The sequence below is a fragment of the Trachinotus anak genome, unplaced genomic scaffold, assembly GCF_046630095.1.
Source record: "Trachinotus anak isolate AG129_WGS33_773 ecotype Australia unplaced genomic scaffold, CSIRO_AGI_Tana_v1 ptg000024l, whole genome shotgun sequence".
Lineage (NCBI taxonomy): Eukaryota > Metazoa > Chordata > Actinopteri > Carangiformes > Carangidae > Trachinotus > Trachinotus anak.
Genome location: NW_027273875.1, coordinates 13740742 through 13760195, shown reverse-complemented (window position 1 = coordinate 13760195; position 19454 = coordinate 13740742). Strand labels below are relative to the sequence as shown.

General features: G+C 38.7%; 1 protein-coding gene and 1 long non-coding RNA gene across 3 annotated transcripts; both read right to left on the bottom strand.

Annotated features, from left to right (window-relative positions):
- Positions 1–1496: 1496 nt before the first annotated feature.
- LOC139608071 (immunoglobulin superfamily member 5-like) lies at positions 1497–13585 on the bottom strand. 2 transcript variants are annotated; one of them, XM_071461526.1, is made up of 9 exons: positions 13498–13585; positions 12430–12511; positions 10386–10697; positions 6589–6879; positions 4628–4747; positions 4248–4272; positions 4035–4144; positions 3866–3912; positions 1497–2324 (listed from the first exon to the last, which is right to left on the bottom strand). In XM_071461526.1, the coding sequence occupies exons 2-9, from the start codon at positions 12494–12496 to the stop codon at positions 2229–2231; spliced, it is 1068 nt and encodes a 355-aa protein (XP_071317627.1). In that variant the 5' UTR covers positions 12497–12511; positions 13498–13585; the 3' UTR covers positions 1497–2228. The 2 variants fall into 2 exon arrangements, with proteins under 2 accessions (XP_071317627.1, XP_071317629.1); XM_071461528.1 differs by having other exon boundaries at positions 4050–4144.
- Positions 13586–17304: 3719 nt separating this feature from the next.
- Positions 17305–19442, bottom strand: LOC139607450 (uncharacterized). The gene is made up of 4 exons (XR_011684859.1): positions 18740–19442; positions 18300–18425; positions 18069–18168; positions 17305–17557 (listed from the first exon to the last, which is right to left on the bottom strand). It is a non-coding gene; the product is annotated as an uncharacterized lncRNA (long non-coding RNA).
- Positions 19443–19454: the final 12 nt, after the last annotated feature.

Here is a 19454-nt window from a genome sequence, read left to right as displayed (position 1 = left end):
TATTTCATTGATTTCATTTCACTAGGGATCTTTCAGGATCTGTTCAGTGAACACTGTTGGATTCAACAAAAGATATGTCCATGTCTCTGAGTCAGCCTTGGGCAATGGATGGCCAGACATGGTGCTTTTTCACTGTAGGAACCTTCCCAGGAACCCTCATGAATCTGCTGATTGGTCAAACAAAAGTCTCAAGGCTTCTACAACTTTTGTAGGCTGACAAACTTATAACCAAGAGGCAGACCCTCTAAACCTCATCTCAGATGTGCAATGGCCATTAGAAAAAAGGTCACATTAAATCCAATCACGAATTAAATTAAATCACTAATTAGCTAAAGGTGGTAATGAGGAACACTGCCACAGCACAGTGAACATCAGGTTATCACCTAATTGATCCATGCTGAGTGAAGCCATCGCTGGCTTATATCTGATAAGCTAAACCAGGATGAGCTTGCTCCCTGTTGGCGCAACTTGGCTGACAAGTTCAGTTTAATTTGTTTCCCTGCCAAGTGCAGGTCATCCGAATTCAGCTGGCTCAGCAGCATAAAAACCATGCTGCTGAGCCTAAACCTGAACTACTGTGGTACATTACAGAGAGCAGAATGTATTTCTATAGTAGATATGGTTGCAGCGTGCTACAGCAGTGATTCAGTCTGGCTTGTGACCACTGAAATTGAAGTAATGTCATCATGTGATTCTGTATCACAAGTCTTCCTGTTCTGACAAGTTTTTCTTGTATTATGTATCACAAAGAAAAAAATAATCCAGTGATTCAGAAGAAAATCATCAAGATCAGAGGAAAGATAAAAGATTTAAGTCAGAACTCATGCTGGAAATCTGCTGAGTTAACTCTCAGAAATTGTTCTTCATTTACCAAAAATCTGTGAGTAAACATTAACCCTCATGCAATATTATTCTGATCTGACTTTGAGAGTTTCATTGTGATTAGGAAAACAGCAAACTGGTGCATTAGTGCCACCATCAGGTCAGCAGCATGGTTCCTCCCCTTGGTCTCAGCCATAGACTGTATATGAAGGTCTCAGCAAGTTAAGACTCAGTTATGTCTCCATAGGCTCAGACAAAGATTACAGGGAGGTCTGAAAAATATGTTTTTTCTGCTTTCCACTCCTGTTAATCATCTCGTGTCCCCTTGTGGGAATCCCAACCCCCAGGTTGGAAACCACTGTGCTAAAGTACATCTTTAGCTTGTATCGATGTCATGGAGAAGGTGTACAGTAGCTCCTTCTTATCAAACAACTGAATAAATGTGTTTTTTGTCTTGAGGAAAAAAAATAATATTTGACTGAACTCACTTACATAGGTATTTAATAAATGTAGCTACATTACCTTTGTGAAAATGATTTTTTCCTGGTGTGAAGCAATGTATGAACAGTTCATCTCACTGGATACGATGGCAACATTTAGTATCTAGTCCGTCTGAGTTGGGTTGTAAAGGTCTTACTTGAAATGTCAGGAGAGCAGATGATTGACCAGAATAGAAATCAAAAAATTAGATTTCTTTTTAATTTCATGTTCCTGACAGTAAAATGTGTTATCCATCTATCCTTCCTTCCATCATCCATCCATCCATTCCCATTTCCCACATGCTCTGCAGTGAATTAACTATTACATTTAATGTCTATGACATTTGAAGACATTTACAGATGTAAGAGAACAAAGGAGGTCTGATGTAGTCGGTTTTGAATAATTTAATTCAGATTACATAACTCCTCAATAAAAATGCTGTATATAGTTTAGTTTAAACTAGATAAACAGGAGTTCAAAAATATAATAGCCTCTGTCCTGTTAATCCACCATGAGAACAAACAAAGGAGTCAAATGTTGCTCCAGCTATTTGCCATTAATTTGTTCATTGTGCTCATTTGTCTTGTCATGATGCTGCTGCTGAGAATATACGTCTTAAGTGGAGCACTTTCAGAGGACTGCAACGCCATCTATTCAGAACTAATGTGCACCTCTTTTTCATTATAAATGCATGTTCAATATATTTTGCGTAGTTTCTAAAGTTCTGCTGATACAGCTTTATACAACCAGACAATAATATGAATGTTGGTGGTCTCCTCTGTCTCCAGCCTCGACATTACTCCAGCACATCAGTCTTTGGTCTGGGCAGATTCAGCCCTCCTTCCCACCTTTCTCCAATCTTCAGAGCCCAAGACATTCAGGCTTCAGGGGGCCATGCAAGTTTCTTATTTGTGGTCTGTCTGTCCTTACACAATGGTAACGTGTCTGTGTTTCTTGAAGCCTGAGTCATCCACAGTGTTGTAGGCATTTCCTGTCTGGTTACTTTTCACAACATCAGGAATCTAAAAATCAAAAACAAAAAAGTCACATTAATAATGTATCTAATGAGCTTCTCAGAATAGATCTGCAGTAAAACAGTGTATTCTCCCTATCTCAAAACAGTTTATGTAACGCATAAAATATGTAACTACTGTATATTGCTCAAGTGAAAAGGCAATCATGTTGGGATTACCAGGCTGTAAGTGTAGCCTTGAATAGCATATTTGTTTATGAGCTACCTCATTCATTACTTAAATGAATTAGTTGAATGAATTATATGTATGGACTATGCCTGATAAACAACATGTTCAGCGATAAGTATCTCCATAGCTAAATATGATAAATTCACATGGCTGCTAATGTTTTAATTTCATTTGCAGGAGCTATGCAAAGTGATCAATATAAAGCACCACCTCTCAGGATTTCTAGAGACACGTAGAAACATCCAGCATGAGCTTAGAGGAACAATAACATTTTGATTTAAGTGTGTGTAAGTGTGACTAAGTTAGGGTGAACACTGTATGTCAACTGTGGGGAAGCGTTCTTTAAAAGCTCTGTTTACTGAGGATTGTGTATGGAGTGTGGCAGTATGAGTGCAGAGTGAGGGAGTGCAGCTGTAACATCATCACATGAAAGCCAATGTGCTCATTTCAAATAACAACTCAGACCGTCTGCAGCAATACTAATGAATGACTCAATGGATGGTCATTTTAAGATTATAGCTAAATGTCTGGATGACTATTGGATGGATTACCATGAAATTTTGTCAAAAATTTATAGTCAAACAAATTACGGAACCACACTGACTGTGGTGATCCCCTGTTTGTACCTCTGGTGCCACCGTGAGGTTGAGGTGAAGTGTCTATTAGATAACTACTTGATGCTTTTGTGGTTCCCTTAGGATGAATTCAGAAAACTTTACATCTAGTGCCATCATCAAGTCAGAATGTTTATTCATCCAACACTTTGATTTATGACCATAACCTGCTGTATTAAAGCCACTCTTTGTGTTCAGAGCTAACTGGTAAACATAAACCCTACACCTGCATGCTATACCTGCTAAACATTAGCATGTTAGCATTATTGTTGTCAACATGTTAGCATATTGACTTCAGCTCAAAGCACAGCTGTGTCTAAGCACAGCCTCACAGAGCTGCTAGCATGGCTGTAGACTCTGACTCACTGCTGTCATATCATGATTTAACTAAAGAGAGAAAATACAAAATGATTCCAATTTAACTGTATGAAATAATTTAATTAATTTTATTCTATGAACCTCTGCAGTATTATTAATATTTCAATATTTTATTTGGGTTCTACCTTTGACTTTTAACCCCTTAATATCTCAAAATGTATTTGGTGCAACTTGTTGCAAAGTTAGTAACCAAGATAAAAGGTAAATAATTGAAGCTGTGACAGATCTATGCTCTTCGTTTCCACTAAATCTATCTTTATCAGAGAGCTACTTTTTTATTTCTGCTTTGATGATGGTCTGATGATGGTACACTACTGCATGCCAACATTTTCTAGTACTTGTCACTGTGTATAACAGAACAACACCTACCTTGTAACCACTGTCGCCATTGTCAGTGAGTTCACTGGGAGTGACACCTGTGGACAGAAAAGAGAGACAAGAGAGAAGAGTTTAGACTTTATTGTGTCACAGTAAGGTAGAACCATAATGTGCCAGTTTGTCAAAGATTTTCATTGAAAGCTTGTGTGCATTTGTGTACTTGTACTTATCCAACTTGTTCGACCCTCTGGCACGTATCCGCGGTTCACTTGACCCTGGCTCTGTCCAGCTGTATTGGCACCACTTATCTGGCTCTGTGTCCTCACTCTCCTGCTACACACAAATATGAACGACAACACAACATTTTACTGTAAGTAGAAACACACACAGGCAGATTATTTACAAAATATTTATCATTTTTGTGGCTTCTCACCTCATTTCATCTTGGTAGCTGGGCTCTGGAGGGGATTAGGAAATAACAAATTACTTAATAAATTAGCAAACACATAAAGCTGTTATATAATGTAAACAAGACATTCATAACTGCTTGCTGAGGGCTATTAGTCAGTGGCTTGATTTTAGTAGTAATAACTAATGTCAGGATAAATTATAAATGAATCTTAAAAAGCCATTACTGCAATAATTATTGAACAGCAACTATGACTCAGTCTGATATTGAAAGTTTGCAAAGATTTATCATTTTTAAGAGAGAACCAGTGATTTTCCTGTGCTTTCTGCCATCAGACAAAGGTTACTACCATGACACCTGTGATTCCTAACATACTGTGTGAGCTGATATAATGAGGGCCTTACGTTTTTCCTTCCTGCGTTTGTAGCAGAAGATGATTCCAATAATGAGTAAAACCAGCAGAGCAAAAGCTCCAAAAGACACGACCACAGCTATCAGCACAGTCCAGTCAGGAGGCTTGGGGACTGTTGCAGAAGGAAAGACAAGAATTAAGACCTAAAAGCTTGTTATTGCCAAAATTAAAACACTAAATGTCCAACAAGTAGGTGTCCAACAAGAGGAGAGAAGCACAATATTCACATTAAAACACACTGCACATATGAAAAGCCTGTGATGTTCTGTTTCTATTTTCCCCAGAGTTTTTTTCTATGTGATATTTTTGAATACAGATCATAACATCATCATTACTGCCTGAACAGATGATGTTAATGACAGTTGAGTGTCATATGCTGAGACATATTGGGGTTTCAGTCACACAACTGATCCAGCAGCATCTCTGACCCACTATAACCCCTTATGTTAACGTACTACATGTCTCACATCCAGAGACAAAACTTGTCTCTCATACACATTAAACTGGTTTTGCTGCAGGACTCTGAGTGTTACAGTATGATCCATGCAATCTGTGATCACATCCTGGCTGAAACCTTACACTCTGGGTTATTCCTGGTAATGACATTGCTATACATCATATGTTGAATGGGTTTTTCATTCAATTAAAACTGGATTTTATCAGATTATTCTCCAGTTTCCCCGGTCATATGTTAATGTAAGTGGTGTAGAGAATATCTGTCTGTGGATTCTCAAGACATTCACAAGACATGAATTTAAAAAGGGAAATTAATGCAGTAGAAAGATATCAAAGGAATCGCATTGTCCTTGATAAGTCAAGCAGTAATGTGTCTAACTTTCACCCAGTTTTTTCATATTAAGACATTCATATTTGCTTGTTAGGCAAAGCCACTATATGTACAGTATATGATGGGTGGTGTCCTACTATTCGCAGGAATGTCTCTTTGTCCATCCCTTTTTAGAAAGGTGTGTCTGACCAGCCCTCGCTTTGTTTGAGCCTGTGTGTTTGGTGTGGCCTCTTGAGACAAGTAAAGTCTAATTATAAAAAGATCTAATTATAAAAAAGGCACATATACACACACACACACACACACACACACACACACACACACACACACACAGTGCTTTCTATTTACACAGTGCATCTCTGTCACACACTCATACGCCGATGGTACATCAGAGACAGTTTGGGGTTCAGTATCTTGCCCAAAGACACTTTGACATGCAGACTGGAGGAGCTGGGGATCGAACCACCAATCTACTGATTAGTTGATGACCCGCTGTACCTATTGAGTCACAGTCATTTGTGTGAGCTGCTCCCTGCAGTATCTGGATCAGTTTTATTCTAATTGAAAGGTTAGAGGTATCTCCAGTTTGAGCCTTAAAACTGTTACTGAAATTCATCAGTGTAATCTTTAGGTGTGTAACTGCATGGAGTCTATGCTGTTGATTTAGCCAGTCAGTATAATCACCAAAACAACTGAGTGTATTCAGTGTAAATTTAAATTTGCAGTGGTATAGGTTATTGAGCATGTGTATCCCTAGTGGGACTGAGCACAGTATCTCCCCACAGCAAGCTATTGGGATGGGCCCTTTGATTTGTTTTTGCTTGCTCTGTTTTCTTCTGTTGGTTTAAAGTGTAGATAGCTTTTTAACCTCGAGTGTAATAAAGATGTTTGATTTAATAGATTGGTTTGTTCATATTTTGGTATTGATTATTCAGTCAAAAAAAAATCCTTGTGAATTATGTTTGAAGCTGCATGGATTTCCATTGTATTCAAGTACCATATATTGTTTGTGTTATTTTTGATATTATCATACAACACAATCAAGAAAAGACTCAAATGACAAAACCTTTAGTTTATGTCTTCTTTTTCAACCAGGACCGAGGCAGTAAGGGTGGGAAGATGCTGTTTGCTAGGTACCATAGATGAAAAGTTAAAGAGTTTCTTACCAACCACCAAGAAGACAGAGCTGGATTGTGGGTCTAGCAGTGCTGTCACAGTTGCCTGACACTCCACTGTTGTGTTGCTGACTGCCTGGAACTTGAGGACACTGGTGGAGTTGAAGGAATCCCCATCCATCATGATGGTGGTGTTGTACAAGCTGCTGTTTACTACTTGACCATTTCGCTTCCAGCTTACAGTAGGTGCGGGGAACCAAGTAGTTGTTACACACTCGAACTCCACCTGCTGGTCCTGTGTCACAGTCACGTCCCCTCCCATGATGCTGACTGTACCGTTCTCTGAGAAAAGAGACAGGGACAGTGGAGAGGTTAAGTCATCGAGTGATGAAAGTACTGTATGTAGAGGACCTATTAGGTTCTTGGCCTTTAGTGCTCCACATTCCTGGTTGGCTGGAGCTAAAGGACATCAAAGAATTAGGGGCCATGTGTCACTGTCTCCAGGTTATATAAGACCTGCCTTATCATGGTAGTTTGGAGGCTCCCCATCCCCTGACATCACCTTGTGTTACATCTATTTTTTTTTTTTTTTACATTTTCTGAGTTATGTTCTTTGTTTTCCCCACCGGTGCCATTTGATGGAATTCACCTTCCTTTTAGTTAAATGCACAATAAGTAATTTTCTGCCAGTAGGGGTCTCTCAATCAAACAATAACAAAAGACACAATTTGGTGACATCATTAAGTAGCGTTGGATCATGGGAGTTGTTGTCTTCACCACTATTGCCGTCCCTGCAGTCAGTTTCTCCCACACTGAATAAAGCAGTTTCACTTTGAAAATCCTTTTTAAGCCTTTTCAGTGCAGGACGTCTCAGATTGGCTGGAAGCTGAGCTGCTCCTAATGTTTGCTCAGCTTGTTACTCTGATAATTTAAGAAGTCTGGTGAATAAAAATGACCAATATCTAAAAAGTGTATCACAAAAATGTGGCTTAAAACTGGGTAAAAAGTCAAGACATCCAGATCCATTACCTTGAGTAAATTACAGATTGCTCTTGATTACAAAAATTGCACATTTGGGATAATGTAAGCACAAACAACTGACTTTACACATTTTAATGCAGAAATGTTAGATAGCGTTAATCCTTCATGTATGCTTCCCTTTTTTGCTATGCTCTCAGAGCTGAAGCAGATCATATTTAGGGATGTTTTTGGTCTTTGGTTTTGGTCTTTTCATGGGATTGTTGACAGCCACAGACATTTATGTCAAGATATTTGGTAACTATAGCAAATGATAGAACAGTTACATTTGGCAAAAATGGCAGAGCAGCAACAGGAATTCTACTCAGAGAATGAATCCCCCTTTTATACACACACATACACAATAAAAAGTACATTGGACCTTAAAGTTAAAAGTACTATAGATGGGGTGGAGGGAGCTGTAGTCCCGAAAGGTGTTGGCATAAAGGTACTACTTGAGTTGTTCAGTGAGAAATGAGGTGATAAAGGTCATCACTTACACCTGTGTGACTATGATTGGATGATTCTCTTCAGCTGACAGCCACAGGGCTGATGAAGGAAGCAATGATGGTGAAGCATGAATAAAGCAGCTGATGACAATCAGCTCATGTAGGTGCAACCTCAGGGCCCTGCCTGAACTAACACAATACTCCAAAGCTAAATGTAACTGTTCGGCATTGTATAAATCTATAGGCCGTATGACATATACCAGTGTTTTATTACGTACTGCATGCTTCTTCTTGTTTTAGATAAAGCTATTCATTTTGTATGCTGCAGTGTTAGTATGGATATGAAGGGGCTGCACGGATCATTTAATGTCAACTTTCCTGACCTCAGATGAACCAATGGAACAATCTCACAAACCTGTATTCCTCTAATATGAGACTTTCTTTAGTTTGTTGTTAAACTGTGTTTGCTATTGAACTGTCTGTGTTCCTCATTAATACCCCGCCTTGCAGAACAGGAATCAGTGTGCTCCACTGGCAGGTCTATTAAGTGGATTTAATAGCTTTAGCTGCAGGCTTTGCTACATGCGATGAGAATATGTCTGTAATAATGCAGGTCCTAATCAGCAGCATGGGCTCCAGCATCTTCACAATCAATATCCATTCACAGTCAGGGACCAGAGCCCAGATGTTTCACAGCGAGATTACCTTCAGATTACTCTCAGGTTTAGCTGTTTGCACGTGGAGGGAAGCAGGCAGTGATTCACTGGATTTACTTTACACTGATGGGTAAGTGCAATGGTTTTAGGCCAGTGGATAAAACTGCCTTACAGAGATGACTGTTTATTGGGTAATGGGAATTCATTATTCCCCCTCTGTCTGAAATCTAATCCAGAGATCAAGGCCAAAGCTACTGATGAATGGAGGTCAGAGCAGAGCTGTCGTGGGGAAACCAGTTTTGTTTTGAGGGGTAGTAACTGCAATCAAAACATCTGTGTCAAAGATTTTCTCTCAGGCCCCACATCTCCATTTCTGAGCATCTCATGTCAAAACATGCCCCATGTCATGTCAAAACCTTTATGAGACGGTGTTTGCAAAACAATAAGCGTCCCTGCAGTCATAATTTACATAATTACATAATTATTACATAATTTTCATACACTACAACATGTTGGTAGGTACTACAAAACATTTATGGTCTGTTTTTAAAAAATAGATTAATCTCAGAAGGTGGTTATGATATAACACCTACAGATACTGACATATATTTGGTTCATACATACATACACTGGAAAGTAGTAGTGGATTAACTACTGTTTTCTTTGGCTTTGCTTTCCCTAAATAATTCCTTTGGTAGCCTTTATAAAAATGAAAAAGGTGCTTCAAAGATTTTTGTCAGATGTAGTATTTGTTTTATTTTGTTTATGCCCACATCTGTGTGAATACCAGTTCTCTCATACACACACTGAAGAGACTGTCATCCCGTAAAAAAACAACATCTTGTGACCTTCGTAATTATGACAGGAGCCAATGGAAAAGTGCAGTGACGTAGTTTACAGAGTGACAAAGTCCATGTGACACAGGGGAGCGGTGTTCATTTGAAAGTAGCAGTTTATGTTGTTTCTATTATCTATGACTGTTCAACAAAGTTAATCATGTGGTTATTACTGTAACCATGACAACAAAGATCGTCTAATGTTGAGGAAATAATTATATCAATCAAAATCACCATCTTTTCCTAAGCCTAACCAAGGCCATGGCCGTGGTTATATTAACTATTGTGACGAATGTAGGTAAGCCACTCTTGGTACAGTCCATGTGTTTATTAGTGTAACCATGACAACCAAGGTCTGGTGTGTCTGCAACTGTAGGGCCACTATTTCAGGAGACACTCCTCTGGATCATATCAGGCTCAGGTTATGGGACTTGTTGACTCTGAAAGTTGTGTTCGTTCTCCTACAAAGATGATGGGAAGATAATGAGCCCAATAGGGGCCATCTAGCATCAATTCTTTTTCTCATTGTTTCCTCCCCATTACGGCAAGTAGGACATGGGCACAGTGTCCAGACCACAGAGAGCCCCGGCCGAATGTCTGTTCCTATTCTGTGTATTGCTGCTATTGTGATAAGAGGCTGTGCAGACAGATAAAAGGAGCACACTGCTGCCCTCCACAGCACATCCCACTCCTTACACCTTCCTTGTAGCTACACTGAGAAATGTTTAATAGTATTAATGAAATATTGAACTCATTTTTTTAATAGTGCAATGTTTGGGTGAGAGAAGTGCACATCCTGCTCAGCATCAGTGACTTCTAAGAGGATCCTCATTTTTGCATGCTTCAAAACTGCAGCTGCCTCTCAAAACAGTATACGATTTTAGCCTTACCTTGAACATAAAGATGTGCAGTCTTTGATCCATACTCCCCCAGCACATAGCAGATGACTGGCCCGGACTGACTGCGGCTGACGTTATGGATGATGAACTCCACACAGCTGGTGTCACCTCTGGAGCAGAATCTGGAGGAATACTGTCCTTTGGTTTCATTAACAGTTGTATGTGTAACAACATAAACTAGATTCTGTCCGACGGTCCAGGTTATGGCCGACCAGTTTCCATCCACAGTGGCTCTGAATAGCGCATCAGTGCCCTGCAGCACTGTTGAATTCAACGGCTCCAGCTGGAACTGTTTAGGCACCACTGAACATACAGAGATGATATGTAAGGAATGAGATATAAGCAATACACTTTATCACAGATAAAGTCATTGTTTGGGTCTTGTTATTTCAGCACACTGCTGCATCTGGCTTATTTGTTCTCGTCTTGTACAATTGTAAAACATCATAGAGACCTGATTTGGGTTTGAATGCACATTTTCCTTTTTGAACATATTGAGCTGTTGTCATCAGTGCTGTGATGTCTGAATATGATTGGTTATTGCTTTTTAAACTGACTAAACCTCCTGAAATTAATTTTCAGTTTGAGGGTTGCAGCAAAATATAAATGCAAAAGGATAAAAAAAAATTAATGCTATTATTCTACTGTTACTATGGTAATAACATGGTAATAGTGGGGTAATCGTTTGATAATAATGAGGTAATAATTAATTAATACCATGTGATTTCCAAGGTAATAACCAGGTAATAGCTTGGTATTAACAATGGGTATATCTCATTAAAGTTAGACTGAATTTTATGTAACAAGGTGATAAGGGGCCATAAGGGGTAATAATGGGGAAACATGTTTAAAGATAGCAATGAGGCAAAGATATTTAAACATAGCATAGTAATATTTTGGTTGCAATATGGTGACATGATGAGGAGATGAAATGGTTCTATCGGTGTAATATTTGGGTTATAAATGATAATATGGAGACATTAATGATAATGAGTTAATAAAGGTTGATGTTTTCACAATTTTAGTGCAGCCCAAATCTGTTTATGACAGATTTGGCTGCTTAGTGTCCTGTCACAGATGTTTTTGTGATAGGCAGCACATTGCAGGTGTTTGCGTCATTGCTGAAGTGAAACAATAAAATAGTATAATAGTAAATAGTAAATCATGCCCTGGAATACAGTCAGAGAAAAAAAAGTGTCAGTAACTTGATTCAGGGCACTGGTTGGGCCTGTATGTGATGGAAGCATTTAAGACTCTGTGCTTGAGACATGTTTGAGTTTGCTCAAGGTACGTAAATATTACCAAGGGCATTGGCTTTGTTTTGTTGGCTTTTGACAAGAGTGAAACTCAAACACAACATTAATCTGGACCGATCCTTCACAGCTTTAAAGCTGAGGCAGAGTTTGTGAATGTTTCCGTGGTTGTTTTCTTTTGTTTGTTTGAGTGAGCAGAAAAAAAAGTCACTTGTGTCTGGAATGAGTAAGATGGAGAATAACTGGTTGTACAGTTTGGTTAGGTTTAGCTTTTTTTTCTTTCCTTCAAGACAGCACCATGGAATGATTAATAATAATAAAAACACAAAATAAACCTGTCTGACCAGATGTGCTGTACAGAAGGTGTTACAGTAATCGCCCTGATGATGCTGACACACATGTCTGAGTTCATTTGCAAATAAATCTTACATCTTAAAATCACGCCACATGTCAGATTAGTATTAGTTGACACAAAAGTCAGATTAAAGTTACATTACAGTCTGATTTAACCCTCATTGTGTCCTGTCACACAATTTACCTCACAGGTCTTTTGAAGCTGCTGTTCCTAATCAGTCTGCAAATGTAGTATTAGACATAAACATTTAATTGTCATAAACAGTGTAGGACAGAGGACATTCCTCAGTACATGTTGCCCTTCTTCACAGTTAACCTCATCAAACAGACTGTTTGTCTTTCCACTTCAGCAGGTTTACACAGACTTTATTATTATTTGAGTATAAATTAATATAAATTATAAATATGAAATTTATATAAATTCTGACCTCCATTTGCACACAGTAATATACAGATATGGAAGAGGGTGGGCCATGATATCCAGGAAACGGTCATGTTAGTATTGTTATCCTGAAAGATGAGAGAGAGAGAGGCAGAGAGACAGAGAAACAGCTGAAAGAATATACAACAAATCCACTGTCCTCTAAAATGCATTTGGTCTGTTAGGTGAAAATAACTCCAAAAACAAACATCACACACACTGTTTGTATAATTGGTTTGAATGAGCTCAAATGAAAAGCAGGAGAGAGGACATTCAGTGGCCATTTCAGGCACAACACCTGCTGATGACGTCCTCAGTTAGATACTGACCTGATGTTATTTGAATTTTAATCTTCTGATGATTTCCTGAGCAGTTGCACTTATTAGTTGTGATGTATCGTTCGAAAATTAGCTGATACCTGACTGTGCCACATTTAGCACTGGGTTGACGTATGTTTGGCCCCAAAAAATCCAGAGCTTTTCACTGTGTCTTAATTCCTTCCAGGAAATTAGCGACAGAAAGATCATTCTTGCTCTGTGACGAGTATATGTAATCATATCTTTTTAATACGCTTTACATCCACACAGCTTACTGCACAGAAACTAAACTAAACTCTGGATCTGTTGAAATTAATACCATTAATAATGAATTATTTTTGGACATGTTTCATACAGTGACACATCAGATAAATCTACAATGGTACTTCGGCTGGTTTTTGTTGTTAGTGCCCAGAGGAAATAAGAAACATTTTTAACATTGAAAGGGTTCATAGATTCACAAGGTTGTCTCATATTTCTGAACGATAACAACAGAAGTGTAGCTGATTCTGAAGCTCATTCACACAAAATGAATGTATCACAGAATTATGAAAGTTATGTCATCCAGTTTTATACCCTCTAACGTACTATATGACTAACCTATTGTTACTTCCTCACTCTAAACCAGACAGTTAATGAGGTAGCCTACATGCTGGTTTTCCAGACTTATCAAAACACATAACTCTTTTAAATCATATCAGTTGTTGTTCTCTGCATTCACAACAAAATAATCCTAATCTTCAGTTAAACACACTTACTGCGTTACAGCTCCTGCCGCGGTGTGTGACATGGATCAAAGCTTCATTTCCTGAAACAGCAGGTGAGCAGCAGGACTCCACCTGTGGCTGTGAAACTCTCACAGGGAGCAAGGTTCAGGTCTGGCCACTGAAACCAAGCCATTATCTCCTCAGTATATAGCTGTCAGTGAGTGATCGCGTCCCAAACAGCTGTGAGTCAGCCAGCTTAAGTCTGTCTTTATTGCTCAATCCTTTTCATAAAATGATTATTCTTGTCTCATATCATTTATTTCTCATTTTTTCATTCTCCGCTGGTTCTTCATTTTACTCTTCTACAAACAACATCTGAATTTATCCTGTCACAAAGTAAAACAGAGGGAAAAACAACAACTGAAATGTGAAACTTTTCTTAAAGCCCCTTAAAAGTTATTGTCTCAAGGAGCTTCTTATTATGAAGGATGGAGTTCCATGTTAACACCATATTTTCTGCCAAAGTTGGAGCAGTTTTTGGTTTTTCACATCAGAGATTTACGTATTTCTTTTTTTTTCTCTATGCTCTTCTCACTGGTTTGAAGTGGGCGGGGCTTAGTTGGAAAAAGGTGACGATATTTACGTCAGTGCACCAATCAGACTTCAACAATATTTGAATCAGAGTGTGATGACAGTTGGTGGGTTGTTTGGTTTTTCAGCATTACTAGCACTTTACCACTTGCCCTTCACTTTTCTAACAACTTAATCAACTCAAAATTTCAGTTCATAAAACACTTTGGTTTTTGACCAAATACCTGCAAACCAATGAACAGACCCATCAACCTCAGCTGCATTTTGTGTTTAGTCCTAATTAACATGCTAACATTGGTTTTAAGATAAGATGGTTTAGTTTTGATGAGTGTTAAACTATGAATGTTTTCTCTCTCTCTTTTCAGTACTTTGTTTAGTTATAATTGTTAAAGTACTTAAAGGAACCCTGTGGAACTGTTTACGTTACTTGTGGTGGTATGGAGCAACATTTTTATAATTGGGCCTTGTTTTGCATGAAAACCACACATGGACACATGAAGGAGCTCATTCACAATGACAATGCAAGAGACGCTCTTCCTGATTCTTTCACAACATCCTGCTGACTGACACTTACAACAATGCAGGATTTCACATATTTTTAAAAGTTGGCTTTACTCTTTTTTTTTAAATGAGGAACTACATTCAACATATTTGTTAGATCTAGTGCATACACACGTATTTTGGTAAGAAACACTGAATGTAAACATGACAAACATGTTTGTTCACAAGAAAACTCAACAAGAGCTCCTACAACAACTAAATACAACTGATCTGCTGCTCAGATATTAATGCAACAATGATGATTAATAAAATAAGTTATTAATAAAACACAACAGAGGGCATTTTTGGGTAATAAGTTTTATCTGTACTTTTGATGCTCATTTAGTTGATTATACTTTTATTGTACTTTTATTGAAGTAAGAGTTTGAAAACAGGACTTTCATCTGTATTTTCAGTATTTCACTCTGCTGTATTGCTGCTACTACATGAGTAAAAGATAAGAATGTTTCTTCCTGACAATCACTGTGATAAACTCATACATCATCACTTCTCTCTCTAAAAGCCTGTGAGCAGTTCTCCATAACAGCCTTATTTCAGTGTGATGACACAGTAACTTTTAGACATTATCACACAATTCACCCAACCAGTCCACTGTTGCAGTCTGTGGTGAATTAACACTGACTTAAGCTCCTCAGACTACAGAAAAAGTAGTTAAGCTCCTGGCCTATGAGATATCCTGACTCAAACCAGGTTTATTTATAGTGTCAGTGTAAACAGGCTCATAAAGGTCACCTTTTTAAGACAGAGTCACTAAGAGCATCTTGCTTATTGAAGTGAGTCTTGACCTTTGACCTCCCTGTGGAGAGAAAAAAGGGAAGCTGATGCCTCTCATTTACCCACACACCACTGCTCAAAGCAGCGATCACAAACACACTGTGTGTTCTTCACTGCCACAGTTGGTCTGCAGCAGGTTAATGAAGGAAGGGGGAAGTTTACATGTGAGCAAGACCTCACACTCCCACTGTGAGGCGGCCTGTGAACCTGTGATAAGTCTTGATGACTGTCAGTGGGATGTCTGCAACAAGATCATCACCACCAAGGTCAATGTTTGATGAAACACAAGCAGCTGTATGAAGAACGTTGTCACGCTCCTCTGCACTGAGTTGAAATAGCTCTTTGAAAAAAAAAACTAATAACTGGGTGATGTTTAACACGTTGACCACTAGAGGTCACTGCAGGATCATGTTGATCGAGCTGTGCTTGTAAAAATTGCTACGTTTTATTCATTAAGAATTGCACATTTTGTATTTTAGTGAATTTTAAATACACTTACATTTTATTACATTTATTTGTTTCTATGTCAACACATGAACTCTGAAGTTTTCTATGTGATAGTTTGTATCATTTATAGCTGAAGCATATGGACAATATGATATCCAAGTCTTGCATAAACTACAGTGAAGCGACAGCTGCAGATATCAATGTGTTTTGGAGATTTTACAGTTAGAAAATACATTTTACAAATTTATTTAGCATGATAACCCTAACCCCATGATGGAGTTCCTGCAAAGTAATAAGAATAATACATTTTAAGTGCTATGACCTGGATGACTGAGGACAGAAAAGAATGATATATCTTTACAGATTATCAGGTCATAATATTTCATGTTTATGAAAACACACATTATAAAGCTGCCTATAGTGTACATCTGTGCATTTAGACCAATTATATACATATATAGTCATGGAAGAAATATTGATATCATTTGATTAAAAAAAAAAACGAAATAATTCTTTGTAAGTAAAAGTCCTGAATTCTTTACTACAAGTATTAGCAAACCAAATTAAATTAAACAAAATCTTACCTATTCTTTTGCATGTTACATTAGACATGGACAAGGACAAGGGTCCATCGTCAGATCTGGGAATTCCCTCAGGTTTAGACGACAAAACTCTACCATTCAATGAGAAATCTCTCATCAACCTGTAGAAATGTCGAGGAAGTCAGTCAGACCCTGTTCCACATCAGAATGACTTTGGGTCCATCTGAAATCAGTAGGGTGCACCAGTGTGGACATTTAAAAGTGATTGTCATGCACTAAAAACTGATAATCGTCCAGTTCATAGAGGTCTACAGCTGCTTTTATCTGGATTAAACAGTCATAATGTAAACATACACATAACTCTCTGTCCGTCTGTGGTTCTACCAAAGTAATGTCTATGTGAAACTTAAATCTTGCAGCAAAACAATCAAAGCCAAAGAACCATTTGCAGTTTATCAGACATGACATTTACATGATTATAGGCAACACCGTATAGACGGGTATTGGGTATTTATTTAGACACCTGCACAGCTTCCTCTTTACCGAGGTCATCTGGAAGTTGTGGATCAGGGGGTGGGGGTGAGTCAGGCGGCAGGAGGGAGCAGGTGGTAGTAGACTTGAGACAGTTTGGCTAACTTTGGCTGCAGTCTTTATCAACACTTGGTGCTGGTAACGTTACCGTTGTCTCTGTGATCTGACTTCGATCACCACGACCATTTTTCAATATCCATTTAACAATGTGTGGACAATGTCTATCAGGGGTTAGAGGCACACAAACACACCAGTTGTTGTTAGTAACATAATAAAGAAACATTTTTATTCTCTCTGATTGAGTGTACTGCTTCATAGCACCAAAGCCAAGGATGACAGTGTTCGCTCTGATCTATTAACATGACAGTATTTGAACTGCTGTGACACAAGCCTGGTGAGCAGGTAGTTTGACTTTCAACTTCAACTTTATTAGGAAAATGTTCTAGTTACACAATCACACACAGAAATACTTTGGTACAAAAGTCACTGAGCACTTGATCATTTTAAGAACACACAGTGAACAACAGAAAAAACTGAAACAGAAAGATAATCCCAATTTATCCATCCCAAGGCTCCAGATGTTTAGCATGTATGCTAACAGCTGAATGGGTTCTTGGAGCAGATGAAGTGATAAGCAGAGCCCCACTGGCTGTCACCCCCACCATCTGAAGTTGGATTATAAAGGAGAAAAAAAAACAACATTAACACCAAATCTGAACAAATGATAAACCACGGTATCCATGGCAACAGCATTTATTTTATCTTTTTCTACAGAAAGCTGAATTAATCAGCACTCACGCCATAAAAGAGTGTGACGTGACCTTTTGCTCCCTGCCCCTTAAGTACAAGTCAGTGTCATGTTTACTGTGATCTACGCTCATCAAGACACACAGTATGAGAACAGAAATGTCTCTGACCAAGACAGAGATCCGCATAAACTGCTGACACCTCACGCAGCTGTTTTTACATATGTAAAAGCTGAACTTGTCTTTTGAGAGGATGATAACTTATAATAAATATGTCTGATGTTGCCCTCTTCGGAAAACCAGCCTGTTTTCTCACCAGCCGTGAGAAAACAGGTCAATAAAGTGGAGCTGATGTATCTGTCCAGCCAAAGCAAGCAGGAGTGTGTTGTTTCTGTGCTGGGTGTGCGAAGTGACTGAGGACGTGACTTACTGGTGGCGTGTAAGTACATGCAGGGGTAGCTGCTGGAGGTGGAGGGGGACTACCAGCTGGTATAATAGAAACCTTCAAGGTCAATCCACATGCACTGGACCTGAGAGACAAAGAACATGAGTGTAAGGAAGTCTCGTCTTTGATCCTCATATCCATCCTGTATAAGTCTATTCCTCTTTGGACCAGGTGCAGGGCTTGATCAGGGTCTGGACTGATCTTTTCAATGAAGACCTGCTGGTTGAAGCCTCTCAGCCATGCCATGCTCTGAGCAGCTGACTGTGCGATCTGCCAGAGGAAGCTGTACTCTCTGGGGTTGATGACTGAGGCCAGGTTGGCCCCCAGGTTGCTGCACTGCTCCTGAGGGACAGAAGAAGTACAGAGGGATCTTTGTGGTTGTACAACTAAATAGATCTTGTGTCATTTCACTTCTTCTCTCTCGTCTTTTGCTCAGATGTGAACCTGAAACGCTGTTTCATCCAGATTACAGACTAGTGAGTTAGCATTGCTGACTTACGGGTCGAATAAACTAAGTAGATGATCAACTCCTACACAACTTTTGGTTCATTGTTCGTGATAAATGGTTTTATTACATTGTGTTTTGTGCCTAATTTTTCACATTATATATTAGAAATTGTTCAAATAAAGCTCTGAATAAATTTAAGAGTCGTTACCTTACATCCTCAGAGTCAAAAACATGAAACCTGTCCTGTGCGTAAAATTCTGTGGTAAAATATGCGTCATATGCTGGAAATTGCAGCCACCTTAGAAAATGGCAGCCAGAAATTTCAAGTGGCTATTTGGATGGGCCGGAGGGATAAACATACCACTTTTGGTACATTTGAAAGATTATTACAGTTATCTGCTGCACAATTAGGCCATGCAGAGCGGAGACTATCATTTCTGTTGTCAGCCATGTCTGAGACAGGAGCTCGACAGTAACCTGGCTGAGGGAGTAACACAGTCTGTCAGATGAGAGGAAAAGCTACGACTGCTACCATGTTGTTGACAGTGTGTCTTAATGATTGTCATGGTAACAACAGAGCTGCAGAACCGCAGCGCTGCACCAGGACATGAGGGTCAAACTGAGCCGCAAAGAGACAGAGGGCAGAGGTCACTGTTGACAGCACTATATGGGAAGGACCACACAGTGTGTTTGCGCGTATTCATTAACCTTAACTTCCCTGTTACCAGAATTTGACTGTTTCTTCATATTTGATGTTCGTGCCCCCCCGCAAATAAAACAAAAAACGGCTCTGTTTTTATGTTTTTATAATTTTATGTTTTTATGTTTTTGATTTAATTTTTTATTAAGGTAGAGTCTGTGTTTTTTTATTTTTATAAATGATGCTGGAACGTGTAAAACTTTTTTTTAACACAAACACACAC

Bases quoted from the DNA above. Each gene is read 5' to 3' on its own strand.
- LOC139608071 (XM_071461526.1), bottom strand. From the start codon at position 12,496: ATGACCGTTTCCTGGATATCATGGCCCACCCTCTTCCATATCTGTATA. The intron at 10,698-12,429 runs GTCAGAATTTAT...CTGTATGTTCAG, and splicing joins ATTACTGTGTGCAAATGGAG to TGGTGCCTAAACAGTTCCAG. The intron at 6,880-10,385 runs GTAAGGCTAAAA...CTCTTTTCTCAG, and splicing joins TGCACATCTTTATGTTCAAG to AGAACGGTACAGTCAGCATC.